This window comes from Corvus cornix, chromosome 1, assembly GCF_000738735.6.
Source record: "Corvus cornix cornix isolate S_Up_H32 chromosome 1, ASM73873v5, whole genome shotgun sequence".
NCBI lineage: Eukaryota > Metazoa > Chordata > Aves > Passeriformes > Corvidae > Corvus > Corvus cornix.
In genome coordinates, this window is record NC_046332.1 from 4,081,887 (window position 1) to 4,096,985 (window position 15,099).

Genomic DNA, 15,099 nt, shown 5'->3' on the forward strand with positions numbered 1-15,099 from the left:
TGGTGCCACCCTGGGACTGTGCAAGTTGAACAAAACCTTGCTTTGAGTAACACTGTGTATATTTTATGTATTTACAAACATATGAACTCAGAGTTTTGCTGGATTATACACACCCCATCTAGGAAATCTAGAAGAGCTTTTTTGGTGACACCCCATTCTATCTGTCTCCTCTGTTTCTAAGTCACTGAGATGTTTTTCTTTGAGAGGAAAATTATGACCCTCAGTTTGTAATTACTTGGACATGGCTTATGAATATTTGGGTTTAGCTTAATTCAGATATAGTCCAAAATATGGCACAGCAAGTTTTGCTATTTGGATATAACAGGCTCTTCTTCAATCATTTTTAAGGGAGAATACACCAAAGTGAATGATGTGCATTCAGCTAATCCAATAAAAATAAAAATAAAAAAAAGATAAGGATAGTATATAATTCTTAAAGAGTAACACAGGGAATTGTGTTTATGATATAAATGAGAATTTTGGAAATATTTTACATATTTAGCTACTGTGAATAACCTCTGCGGAACATCTAGAATTATAAAAGCCCCATAATATATTTATAATCCTAATGTGTTTCTTTGCTGTTTTGCAGGCAGACCAGTAATGATTGTAGTTGAATACATGGAGAATGGATCCCTTGACTCCTTCCTGCGGGTGAGGTGCCATTTTCTGATGACATTTGAATAAGACACCATTCTAGGTTAAGATTTTAAATCATTTATCACAAATTAATTTCTACATAATGTTATTCATGGATTTTTAGTGAAGAATAGAAGCCTTTTCCCCAGGGTACATTTCTGAGGTACAGTAATACATTAGAGCATGGCTGGAAAAAAAGAAGATTTAAACTTGAGAATATAATTGATTTCTTCTACAAAAGTAGTTCCTGTATTTAGCAAAATGTATTTCAAATTGTGTTGTTGTGAAAGAAAAGATAAATTGAAGCATAAATGCCTGGCCTTATGGAAGTGGTTCATTTTTCTCAATCACCTTCAAAAATACTCTGTTACAATTTTTTTGGTTGGTGAAGCATAGAATATACTCAGTAATTGATTTATAATATTTATGGCTACTTGCATTTAACAAATTGAATTAGAAAACAGTTCATGGGTGAAATGTCCTGGCATTAATTAACCCCCAAAGGTCCTTAGTAAACATTAAAGAAGGGCTAAAGAAAATGTGAGTAATATGATGGCAAATTGTATTTAATTCTTCTTAGAAAAGTAAAAGGAAAGGATGACTCCCTCTGTGAGCTAAACTTACCCTAAAATAGTCTCTTTTTTAACAGAACCCTTGGAAATGCTCCAGAGGCCCACTGACCTAAGACCTTGTGTGAATAATTTTAATGTCAAGTATTTCAGATTTGTCTTAAAAAGTAAACACCAGCTCTCAGTAGCTCACTGCCTTGCCATTTCCATCCTGCAGAATGGTAAATCTGGGGTTGTGGGAAGTCCCACGGGCTTGGGAACTTGTTTGAAAGGGTACCCCAAAGGAGAGACGTTCAGCAGGGAGCTGTGGAAATACTGGCATGAAAATCTTGGTGATGGTGATTGAAGGATGCTTTGGTAGCAGGAAGAAGGACCTGGTAAGAGGAAAAAGTGAATAAGCAGGAGTGAAAAGCACCCAGCACTTTAGAAAGAAGATGTGCATGAGAGGGGAGAAAGTCATGCAGGCAGTACTTTTGGGAAGAGGGGGAGCAGAAAGAGACGAGCATTTGGAACAAAGGATACAGCCCTGAGAGTACAGCAGAGCCATTGCCACAGATACCTGTAGACACTGATTCTCCTTTCTTTTGGTTTTGATTATTCCATAGTAATTTTTCTCTAACATTTCTTGTTGTCCTCTTCACCGACTCTCCCAAATAATTTTTCATTTTCCATTGTCAAGACACCTAAAAGATACTTATTGTGTTGTCAGAAACACACCAGCACCACAGTTTCCTGTGAGAATATGCTGATTTCTCAAAATCAAGCTATTTTTACGGAACGTTTAATATCATCCATGTCTTAGACGCTGGGTAGTTTTTAAAAATTACTCCCTTTTCCTTTCTGGCTCATCTCTCTGTCCATCTGCAGCAGAGGGACTGCCACTGATTTGAGTAGCAGCTTCCCTGCTCTGTAATTTTTCAGCAGTGCCCCAGGAAGATGTGTCTGGTGATCTGAAACATTGTTCTGTGTGTTGTGTGTGTGTGTGTGTGTGCAGAATTTCATGGAAGAGAATGGAACCAAGTCCTGAAATAATTCATGAGAGAGAATTACCTTCCTCTGAATGGCTCTGTGTGATATCTATATCCCACGTTTATTTCACATGCATTCATTTATCAGAACAGTTACTACTTATTATGATACTTTAATAGAAAGTGGCATCAGCAGAATTACAATGTTACTGTGGAGCAATGCGTCTCATATTGCATTGGATATATCTGGAAGCAGAACCTCTGGGGGGGGGAAATGTGAGCTAATAATTTCTGCAGCTGTTTTTCATGTATGTTATTTTACAGCTTCAATTCACGCTTCAGATATGGGTTATTCTTCTAAAATGCTTTTTAAATGTACTTTAGATAATATTCAACATCCCAAAGCACTGTAGATATATGTCAGCATTTCTGTTTAATAATTAGCAGAGCAAATGGCTGCAAAGTAACCTATTTAAAAAGAAATCCAGCTGCTTCATTAATAATAGTTGTTTCCTGCAGATATAAGTCCACATTTTTAAAAGCTTTTGTGAAGATACAAAGAAGCAGAGAGGCTTTATCTTTAGCAATCCTAGTGAAAGGCATTCAGTGACTATAACAAATGTTGTGGGATTTGGAAGGGCTTATAAGACAGTCTGTCTTTCTTATTATTTAAAGGAATCAATTGTTCCAGTGCAAAGTGTTTTTACTCAGAGGAGAAAGAAGTCCATTTCTCACCATAAGAAATACTTCCCAACATATCACAGCCGGCAAAAATTCCCTAGTACATCACTCCATCTGTGTTTCTCCAAAAGCCAGCAAAAATGGGTCAGTCTTACAAATTCAAAGTGAGATTCTGTGGTGAACCATATGAGGGTATTCCAGAGGAAGAATTCCATTTGCCATCACCCTCCTCACAGCCATGGTGGGATATTTGCTTTCATGCCAGTACAGATTGTGCCATGAATCAGAAGCCTCCCCCCAGCCTTTAATCTTTTACCCCTAAAATCTTAACAGCCTTTACTTCCTTGCTTTTCTGAGAGCAGTGTCCACTTTCTGCTATTTGCATGGATTTAACAGCAAGCTGGGCTGAATTATGTCTTCCCCACCCCACAAAATATCCTGTATGCCAGCTGCTAACTCTGAGCTTTTGGGTAAAAAACGTTGGCATGGATTTGCAATATGAAGCTGCTTCAGAGATATTCTAGTGGGAAGGCATCAGCTAATTAGAACCAATTTTGTAAGATGATGGTAATTAATTTCAGTGATTGTGCATCATCAGACATCCTAAATTGCTGGATACACTTGACACTGAGTTTTCCTCAGAAATACTGCATTATTTTCACAATTATATAAAACTCATTTACAAAAGATGGAACTTAGTTTTTTGTAGTGTTGTTTGGGATTTTTTTATCATATGAGATTGAGACATGTAGGTTAATCATATACAAAAGTATACCTGAAATTTTCTATCAATAAAGCAGTTGTCTGCCCAGAAATGAGGTTCATGTGGCTTCATTTCTGGTAACACTTGGAGAGATTTCTCTGAAAAAGGATGTGGGTTTCCAGCTAAGTATTTCCTCAGGGGCTAGAAGCCTCTTTCAGCATTACACCAACAACTTCCAGACAGAGGAAATCCGTGCTTGGAAAGAAAGTGGCTGACCTTTGGGAATTGAGGAGACCCAGGTAAAATTTCCTGTTACAAGCTTCACACACAGACTTCGGATGGGGCTCATTGTCGTTATGTTTTAGCACCTGCCTGTGTCACGGAGATGTCAGCAATCACTTACTCTGCAGGCACATGAGGCAAATTATAAAGGCAAGAAGGGTTGAAAGGGCAGCTCTCTGTATTGATAGAAAGATGTTAGTGATAAGACAGACTAGGTGCAGTCAGATGTGTTTGCTCGGGCTTGTTGTTACAGGCTGCAGAAGATACGACAAGAAAGACAACCAGGAGAGATGCATAATAACCACAAACAACAACCAGAAAAAAAGCTGAAAACCCACAAAACCTTGTTAGCAAGCAGTCTGGCAGTTTGCCATTGCTGTGGGTTGGAGATGATTGCAATAATTCCTACAAAAGTCCTTTCCCCTACGTTGGTCTTTTCACCCCACCACACCGATCCCCACTGAGCCCACTCTCTAAGCCTGTGCCTCACAGATTCATGGGGTTATTCAGATTCAAATCTCATCTGCTCCCTTTTGTTTTCACAGTTCCATTTAAGGGGTCATTCTTGGATGAAATAATTGGATTTAGCATCACATGGACAGGAGCAGGGTGATTAGGAGATGAGGTGGCTTCTTGAGAAGAATGATACTTGCAGAGCTCTATGCTGGCTGTGGTCTCTGCTCACCTCCTCGTGCATCAGGCAGTGTGGGCATGGATTTAAACACAGAAAAGGAACATGTCTGGAAGCTGCCTTTTGGAGGAGGTTTGTGTTGGCTACACAGAATCATGTAAAATGGACCAAAAAATATCACCAGAATACTGAATTCTTTCATACTTTCCTGCAGCTACAGACTACCAGAGCTTTGTTCCTGCTCAGCGTCCAAGGTGTGCTGAATAGACAGAGGTATTTAGGTTTGAAAGATGCTCCAGTCTTCCCCAGTTTTGTGAATCTCAGAGCTGTAAAAGGAAGCGATGCATTTACCTGGGATAATCACAGCAGCACCTTTGTGCTTGCCATTGTAATTCTCCTCCTCCTACCCAAAAGCTGGTGCTGATATATTTCCATTTGCTTCAGAAAATTAAAATACTTGTTGAAAAAAGTTAGATTTATATACAGGCAAGCATAGTAAGTGGAAATGCTGCCACACATATATTTTTATTTCAGAGAGTCTGTAAGAAATTTGCTTAATTGCCTTAGAGCACCAACTGCAGCATACTGTACAGCAAATGAAACCCTGGAATTCAGCTTCAAGTTCTAATCCCTCGAGGCTGGCCTAGCAGAGGCTAAAATAAGTGTTACTAGATGGAGACAATATTATGATATAGTGCTCTTTCTTGCAGTAATCGTTATGAAGTTATTCTCAGAGCAGCTTTGCCATCACACTCACCCTTTTTTCAGCTTAGATGCTCTGGCAGACACATTTAGCAAGTTCAGGGGAAAGGGAGAAAAGACAAAAATGAACACTTGTAGCAAAGTCTATGAAACAATGTAGTAAAGTGTGTGTTGTATATCCATCTAACATGGCCTCCTCAGACAGAGTAAGCTGTGAGGAAGAGAAGCCAGATGGTCTTTTCTAAGTTTAATGGCTCCTGTTATTATTTATCTGCATTCAGAGAGGCAACAACCTTGGTGCTCATAACTAATATTCCCTCTTTTGCTTCCCCACGCAGCATTCATGTGCACTTTAATTTATTGGAGGCACTTTCCTTTCCTGGCAGGATAAAGGTGGCATTTTGCTTTCAAAAATCAGTCTGTAAAATAGAAAACCTGCACTGGAAACCTGGAAACTGCTGATACAATTTTTTTTTTTTTTTTTTTTTTAACCAAAATCAGACTGAGCAATTAGAAAGTGAATTTGAAAGATTGCATTACCTTACCAGTGAAATTGTAAGCAACATGTATTGAAGTGATCTAAGATTGCACTGAGAAGCTGTCACTGATGCTACAGAGCCAGCATTTGTTCTCAAGCAATGTTTTACCCTGCTAAAAGGACACATAAGCAGCATTTCTGATGCTGCTGTGAGAAGTTCATTTAGAAATGCTGGGGATTTCTAATATGTAGATTTTCTTACTTACACATTAAATACCATAATATTCTTAGTACTGAGCAACAGGAAATTTATTACAAACTGTCTTACATTAGAAGGCAAAAAGAATTTGATAGGTTATGTGGACTCTTTCAGTGTGCTCTTTACCTTTGTGAATTTGTCAAGAATGGGAAATCAGAAGATCAGAACAGAGCCAGTGTCTTTTAGATGAAGGGATTTTGAATGTCTTTTAAAAGAGAGGAAAAAAGAAGCCAAGAAATTACAAGCCAGTCAGCTTAATGTCAACTTCTGTAAGATTTCTGGAACAAATTATCAAACAACGTCTAAGCATCTTAAAGATAACAGTGAGATAAGTGTGAGCTAACCTGGATTTGTCAAGAACTAATTCTGTCAAACAGATCTGGTTTCCTTTTGTAGCAGGGCGCAGGCTTTGTGGCTGAGGGAGAAGCAGTTGATCTTGTAAACTTTGGCTTTAGTAAGGCTTTAAAACTCTCTCACATGAGATCCTTGTGAGCAGGTAGAGAAATGTGGTCTTCATGAAATTTCTGCTGTATCGGCTACATCCTGTGTGGAGGGAATGGAATTTGGATGGAAAGATGTATGAAGTAGGGCTGTTCTGCACTGTGTTTCCCCAGATTTTTTTTAACTTCTGGATTCTGACACTGCAACTAAACTATGAAATTTTCAGGCAATACAAAGCTGAGAAGGAACACAGGCTGTCAGCAGGGTAGAGCTAGGATTTAAAATCATCACAACAAATTTAAGAAATAATTTAGTAACTAATTAGCTTAAAATTAATTAGAAATATGTAAATACAAGGGCACGATACTCCACTGTGGCTGGAATAATCAGCTATAGAGTAGAGGACAGAAAACGCCTGTTCAGACAGAAGTCTGATGAAAGAAATTACTGTAGAAATTGGGGTAGGTCAGGGCCATTTGCATTGCTGTGACAAATGCAAACAGCAAATACCACCATGGAATCGACAAATAGGAGTCTCCCCTGCAAGGTCTGTGAAGTGTTTTTTTCCTCTCTGCTTCACACTGGCAAGGCCTCGGAGTACTGCCTTGTTTGCACCTCAGTTTTTCAGGAACTGCATGGAGTGGTTGGGCAGAGTCCACAATAAAATCAAAATGAAAAGTAGCCAAGGAAATGAGATCTGTGGACTGAACCAGTGTGAAGCCCAAAGAAAAGGGCAGGAGAGATATTTGGTCTTGGTGGGCATAAAAAACAGTTGCAAAGAGGAATTGAAATCTGTGCCAGTCCAAGTGCCAGGCTCAAGGGAGGCACGTTATATAAAGTATGGTATAAAGTGGACAGAATAAGAAATAATGGCCCTAGTGGTCTTCAAGTGCAGGTTATAAAAGCATGTCAGGAATGACACAGGGTGAGAGATGATTTGTTCCCTGCTCAAACCCTTCCAGGTCTGTGATTCTGTGACAGCTGTGTTCCAGTGCACCAAAGCGGGCAGGGACCCCTGGTTATTCCAGGGCATCCCTTTCCTGCTGTAGCTGCGTGAGGAAAGCAGGGCCACAGGTCACAGGGCTGCTCTTGCTGTGCCTCCAGATCAGAGGGTGGTTATTGCACCTCATAATAACCTTTGGAAGGGCTTCATCTTGCAAATACTTTTTAATAATAAAAAGATTACCCATATTTTTAATGGTTGAAGAGTCACTTAGATTCTCATGTAGGATCACTCATTAGCATTTAAAATGAACTAAAGTAATTATATTTAATTGAATTAAAGGAACCTATTAATAATAATTAAGTCTGCATGGAATTCTGTCAACAGTTGAATGAAGAAGAAATTATCAGTTGACCTCATTTAGTACCAAAAATATAAACTTTAGTGTGATACACATGATAGTTTGAAGCATGAGTTACACTTCGAAGAAACACCAAGCTGCAACTTGAATTTTGGAAGATTTATCAGGACAAAGTTCTACCATTTACTTTGCACAGTAAAACTGTAACAATAAACGCACAGCAAAAACTGCGTCTTTCACACAGTGACCAGTAGGAACTGTCAGTGGTGAATATGATCTAGGTTAGACAAAGAAACACCATTTTCAATGCTGCTCTCCACCTAAAATGAGATCTAAATAATCTGCAATAAAATATTTAGACCTGTAGCAATCAAATCCTGCACAGAGGATAAAGGCCTAAAAATGTTCTGACTCATTTGGCAAATAAAGAAGTGGATTTTGGAATAGGTGGAACTCCAGAAACAATACAGAAAAATCCAGTGGCTACACCTCCAAAAGGTTACTGGGCAGTGAAATAAATAGAAACCTTCTGAAGAAGAAAAATTCCAGGGGCTTGTAGAAAAGCACTAAACTGGGCACTGGAGCTGAAAACCGGAGAGCAAAATACAATGAAACTCTGGGTATCTTCTTTCCTCCCCTCCAGTAACTGACCCTCTTCACCAGCCCATTGTATGTCAGTGCTCTTGAAAGTTCTGTAACGGTAGGAGAATATTTTACTTACATAAGCTTTTCAAAAGCAAACTGTAGCTGAATAAAAATCACATTTTCAGGGCTTCAAAAATGCAAGAGTAACTGCTCAGATATTGCATCTATACCCAGCTGTTGAGAAAAGTTAGTTTAGCAAAGCCATCAAAGCTTGATTAAAATTTAATGGGATGATAGGATAAATGTGGTGAGCCCACTGAGGTCTGAATTGCTGCCAGTATTGATTAACACCCTTAACAGCCCAGTGGGAATCCTATCAAAAACATATTTCAAATCTAAGCTATGGGAATCAGAATAAAGCCCTGGGTAACAACCATCCTATCGGTCAGATGAGTGTTTTATTTCCCCATATGACAAGTGAATGAAACAAGATAGTGGAAAGTTGCCAAAGGATTGTACCTGGGGACTTAAAAAATGCTGAAGATAGGAGGTCAGATTCTAACTGCTATAATTTCATCAACCTAGTTGAATTTTCCAAAGGTTAAATATAGCCCACAGTCTGTATCCAGATCAGCTTACATCAAAAACAAAAATTTTGATGCATTGAAAGATAACAGTTTATAGATTGTAAGGGGATACAGCTGGCATGGAAACCGATGCAGAAGTGATTACAAAGAGACTTGATTGAGAAAAGACTTTTCTGCTGACAGTAAAAATGTAGTCGTTCCAACTGCAAGGCTGGCAGTGAAAAAATATAAAACCAAGCATGAGAAAAGAGAGAGGAGAGCAGACGCAGTAGAGGATTCTGAGAAATACAAAGAGGGAGAAGGAGGACAGAATAAAATTGCAGCTGGTACATTAGCAGGTCTGTCATTTCTTTAAAGGTGAAGATAAGAAGCTTTAACTTTTTGTGTCAAGGCAGAACCCAGAGAAATTTGAAAGAAGGAAAAAGAGAGAATGGCAAAAGCATGAGATTGTTTTAAACTCAGGCATTACTGCTCTACTGGTAAGGCAAGTACTGAGACTTGGAAAGAGCAGAAAAAAGGGTATGTTTTATGAAAAATCAGCCAAGCATGGTCTAGATTTGAAAGAGCAGAAATTAAAAAAGGAAGGAATGAATGCTTGCAATCCAAGAGGACAAAAGGTTAAGGGAGGTGCTGCAGATGACTCTGAGGTTTGTTGAAAGAATGGCGCTGTTAAGGAAGATAAGGAGGAGGTAGAAATCTACAATTTTGAGAGGTTGCTTTGTTGTTGGGGTAGAGAGGGGCTTGAATGGTCATTTTGCAAAAGTCAGGTACTGACACTTTTTTCCAAATCCTAATTCTACAGTTACCTGAAAAGAGTAATCCATACATGGTAAATGTGAAGAGTATTAACTGTTGGCAACCAGCTTTGTCATTTTTGAATCAACTGAACAATTAGAATTACTAAATAAAAGGCAAAATTCAAATCCCATGTGGCTTCATTACAAAAATATTGAGTTAATGTCCTTCCTTTACAGGAAGCAGCTTAAAGTAGTTAAGAATATAATCTTTTGTCTTTCTTTGCTTATTTGCTGAATGGAATGAGTTTATTTAAAGCACCTGTCACTGGTAATTTGGGACTCATTACAATTGTGTCTGGACCCTCTGCTCAATGTCCTGTGCAGAACCAGCTGCTCACAGGTGGCCTTGATGGAGACGACAAGGGAGAGTGTGGCCTGATGGCTTGGGGAGATCTGCTTCCACTTTTGTGTGGAGGTTTTAGAGACAGAAAGGCTTTACTTCCCTGATACAAGGCACTGACACATTCAAAGGGGAAAAATTGCTCTGAATCAGTTGTATATAGCTGGTTTCAAAGAATTGTCCTTAAATGTGCTTTATTGGCACGTGGCTGTGGTGTTCAGCCACTGATGGAAGCATGACTCCTTAAATATAAATCTTGCTGGGAAGTATAATAAGGCTGTGAGGTTTTCTAGCTGACAGGGTGTGTTGGTATCTTCCTTTTACCATTTTCTTTCTGGTTTTTGTCTTAGTCTTTAAATGGTCATATCCTGATTAGCTGGATATAGGCCCCAAATCATTGAATCATTATGGAAATGCTGAAATACTTTGCTGACCAGGGATAAAGCTAAGCATATCCATACAGTTCAGCCTGTTGCTTTGGTGAATCTAAAGAATTGGCTGAACTTCCTGTAAGCTTCTTCCCTATAAAAATCATCTTGTTTAAATGCATGAGCTAAGCAGTAGAAATGTCCTGAATGCTGATCCGAATTTGCTATTTGTCTGTAGCCCAATGCTGAAAGTGTTGAAAGAGAAAATGGAAAGTTAACTTGTTTGCAGGAGTTGTTGGCTTTTGTTTGGCTGTTCCTGCTAACATAAAAATCCTGGCTCACTGAATAATCCACAAGAAGCTAAATGTCTGCCAGTTGAGGTCACAAAAATACTCCTGCAAGCAGTCTGCTGTGAATGGTAGGTAGGGCAGGCCTAAACAAGGCAAAGAGCCTGTAATCACATTTCTGTGCGTGCACTCCCTTGGTCCCCACTGCCATTCAGGAGCTGTCTGATGCAGGACAAAAAAGAAGTGTTCACTTTAATACTGCAGATGGAGAAACTGAGGCCCAGCAATGTTGCCCAGCTGGGCAAGCACAGTTAATGACATAACTCTGATGTACGTGTTCAACTCCAGGACATTTCAGAAGGTGCTAACCAGTTTAATGCATTCATGGGTCTGAGCTTAACCCTAATCAGCTAGGAAGATTTTGGGAAAGCTACATAACCCTTGAATCTCACCCCAAATCTCCTTTTTAATCTAGTGTTCAGAGATTAGGTTTTAGGTGCACAACAAGCATGAGCTAAAGCCTCAGACTTTTTTCAGGTTATTTTGGGATTTTTTTTTTAAACAAACAAACCCTCCCAAAAAAAAAAAAAAAAAAAAAAAGTGAGGTAGCAACAGTACCCTAATGCAGACAATCAAGGCTGAGACAATAAAAAGAGGGGTTTTTGTTTCCTGAGGCCATGGAGTAATAGGTGAAGATTTTTGTGTCCTTTCTCTTTCTTGTACTAAAAATAGTGTTGGGAGAAGGCATTCATGGTAACCAAGTATGAAAGAAATTAAATGTTGTCAGTGGGAAGATTGTGAAAATGTGTAGGAAAGGGGGATAAGCTGCACAATGAGAGATGGGATGCACTGCCAGCCAATTTAAGTAGTTGAAAAAACAAGCTTGCAGTGGGCAGCTTGGCTGGATGGGTGACAAAAGTATTTTAAATAAGAGCTGTGGTTAAGATCACTAGAATGAAACAAATAGAAAGTAGCTGTGCTGTTTCTTCCCTTGCAGAAGCACGATGGGCACTTCACAGTGATCCAGCTGGTTGGGATGCTGCGGGGGATTGCCTCTGGCATGAAGTACCTGTCAGACATGGGCTACGTCCACCGGGACCTGGCAGCGCGGAACATCCTGGTCAACAGCAACCTCATGTGCAAAGTCTCGGATTTTGGCTTGTCACGGGTGCTGGAGGACGACCCCGAAGCCGCCTACACCACAAGTGTGAGTTTGTCTTATCTCATTTGAACAGCTGATTGCTGGTGCCTCTTGTATTCCAGCTGCAGATTTGTCTGTGCTATAGGAAGAACAGTCGGAATTATTGGCTTTGTTCCCTTCTGCTTCAGTCATGTGATTCAGTAAACATACTGGCTATGCTAAGGGAAGTTGTTTTGATTTTTGGCTAAGGGATGTGTAATAAACTTTGGAAAAGTTTATTTTAAGTGTAAGTGGGAGGCCTTTTTCATTCTTCTTTGCGTTTTGTGTTTGGTTTTGTTGGCTGTGGAGGGTCTTTTCCCATGTTGTTTCCTCTTCTGGTAATTTGTGTTCGTTTACAAGGATATGTTTGTAAAAGAGAGAGATGGGAGAGGAAAGAACCTTACCAGCTTCACTGTTGGAAGCATGCTGTTAAGCCTTCCATTCATACATTAAAATTTAATTTTTATTTCACTGAAATTTACCTTCTAGCTGGACATGTAGGACCTTCCTTGCATGGTTTAAGTCTCAGTTCATTAATGCTTAATCCCTTATGTGATGCAAGTAAATTGTTATAATGACAAATGGGGTTTGGGTGAGAGGTTTGGGGATGGGTTTTTTTGGTTTATGGTGCTGTAGGGGGATTCCAGTGAAGTGAAAACTTCTTGAACATGAAAAGGCTTGTTCAAATGTGACCATTGTTCAAATAAGTCCCAATATAGCATTTTCTCCTGATACCAAAATGTTCAACTACATTTCAGTTCCAATTTTTATCACAACATTAAGAATTAGCTAATTATAAGCTGATTTTTTTAGTAACTTTCATATCTATCATTGAAACTATTTCAGAGCCAGAGTGCATGCTCATTACTACTGTCACAAAATGTGCAGAATTTGTATATTCCCGTGATAGGGCACAGTGACAGAATTCTAATAGAGAAGATAGATGAGCATTAAATAACTTATTTCACCTTTTTTTCTATTACACTTTAAAAAGTGATGTATGGCCAAAATAAGGAACTCATCTAATTTCTCTGTACTGCAGTAAGTACTGTGGTGCATCTACTGAATTTAATGTAGATGTTGTAATGGGATTATAGAGCCTGTATATTTATATATGCAGAATATATGTTTACTTTTCATTTAGGCCTAAAATAGAGGTGTTCTGATAATTTTCCTGCAACTCCCATTTCTTAGAAGTTCTATACAGAACTGCAAGCTGACTTAGAGGAAAACAAGTGACTTTGCAAGGTTTTCTCTTGGTTTTAATATGCAAGCTGGGGAAAAAAAGAGCCCAGATTTTACTTTATAGCAGAGATGTCCTTCATTTAGTTCTCAAAACCTCTCTTGCTTCACACTGCTTCTTAGTACGGGGCTTGAAAGGGAAAATAAACATCGCTGCAGCTTAACACGTTCTCACATGAGGGCTGAGCCTTGCTAATTGCCCGTGTGAGCGAGCTCCACTGGCACCGAGTGCCCAGTGACAGGAGTCAAGTGACAGTCTCAGCTCTGAGCCTGGGCTAATGGGCCCAGCTGGCGTGAGGCACTGGGAGTGGCAAGGCAGCCTCTCTCCCAGTGACATGCAGGAAAGATCCCAAATGGTAAACAGAGGCTTTCAGCCAGTATTTATCCTGTAATTTTCTGCTGGATCCCGACAAGGAACAATTAGTTTTATAGAGTAGTTAGTGCCTGTCCTGTTCATCATGGCTAGAGCTGCTTTTAATCAGGAAATGCTGTGCTGTAAAAAAAGAAAATCAGTGCCATGACATATTCCTTTTTTCCTTTATCTGTGCTGAAGGACTTCCTTGAAACGTAGGACAGGCTCTGATGAAATGCTCCCTGTTTTCCTGTTGGTTCACCCAGCTGCTTAACATGAGAGCCTGTTTGTAGGTGTAGAACCTCAGAAGTGCCTCAGAGCCACTGCTGCAACCTGCCAAGGCTGCAGCCTGGTGCTGAACTACCAAATCCTGTCGAGCAGGTACCTAGAGCATGTCCAGCAGGAGGGGATATCACAGAGGCTGATGGCCAGTGGCAGGTCCCTGTGTCAGCCAGAAACCCAAGGTGAATCTGTTTTGACCATGAACCCACCAAAGAAGATCAAAAAGCTTTGAAACTAAGGTGAGGAAAATGCTATGTGCCATTATTATGAACTAGAAACTTTGTAAACAGGAAGGATTCAAAGCAACAGAGTCAGGTGTAAGGGAAATGAAAAACATTTCAAATCACTCATTCCTTCAACTCCAGCTTTCCTGTCCTTGCAAGTGGGTCCTCACACACTGACTCTGTTAGTCATTGTGGCAGAGCCTGCCCAGTTCCTTCTGTCACTTCTGGTCCTTGGGAAATGTCCTTCCCTCATTCCTGAGGGCAGACTGACAGCTGCAGTCCATGTTCCACGTTACACTCACTCTCTATGAACTGGGGATAGCCACGTTTCTGTGGGATGCTCTTGCCTTCCATAGACTCCATCCTCGGGGTCCTGCTCCCCTCGAGCAAGGCCAGCAGATTTCTCTGTAGGACTGCTCAGCAGGAAGTCAAAAAGCCCTGTCAGTTTTTAAAAGGACTCAGCACAGCTCTGACCAAAGTGGGGTGAGGACTGAAAGAGGGAGAGATTTGTCACAATGGCTGTGGAAGACTCAGGGAAGACTTTCACCCCTTTAGGAGTCTTTCATGCTAACAGAAGGGACTAGAACCCTACACTGGGTGCCAAATCCTCTTGCAGCTCTCACTGCCCATCATTTTGGCATTGACCTTTTTTTCTCGCTCATGAACATCTTCCCATCATCAGGCCATGTGTATTACTAGAGGATTTTATAGCCTCTCTTTAGTTCCATATGGTGCTTTTGCCATGTGAAGGTTAAACCCTCAGTGTTCTCTCAAAGATTCTGGTGTTTTTAGGATTCATGTTTCCTCTCCACAGAGATTTTTATTGATAACAGCCCAGTACCTGTAACTGCAGGAAATCCACAGAGTGGGTCTGCATATTGAATAGTGGTATTTTTAGCCTCGCATCTCTCAGTACAGCACTGTCAGTACTCAGAGGAAACTGATTATTTTATCTTCCCCTTTTTGTCTTAGTCCCGGTGTCAGAAATTGAATGGTACAATTGGATGTTTTCTTTGGGAATGATCTACAATGCAATGTAAGCCAAAAATAGACTTTTATATCTATGATGCAGTGGTCAATACTGTGTGAATGTATTTTTTTTGTCTTCCAGCCTGTTGAGACAAGGATGTAAATATGTCTTTCAAAGGGTTTTTCGGAAATAAGATATTGATTCCTGTTTGTTACCTGGAATCACAAA

The 15,099-nt window shown here is 39.9% G+C and overlaps 1 protein-coding gene across 4 annotated transcripts in view; it reads left to right on the forward strand.

Moving 5' to 3' along the window:
* Positions 1–15,099, forward strand: part of LOC104689435 (ephrin type-A receptor 6) — a 388,920-nt gene that overhangs the window by 325,972 nt on the left and 47,849 nt on the right. For all 4 annotated transcript variants that reach the window (XM_039556175.1, XM_039556185.1, XM_039556179.1 and 1 more), the window contains 2 exons: positions 593–654; positions 11,619–11,828. In XM_039556175.1, coding sequence (XP_039412109.1) covers positions 593–654; positions 11,619–11,828 — 272 coding nt within the window. The remainder of the gene's footprint in view (positions 1–592; positions 655–11,618; positions 11,829–15,099) is intronic.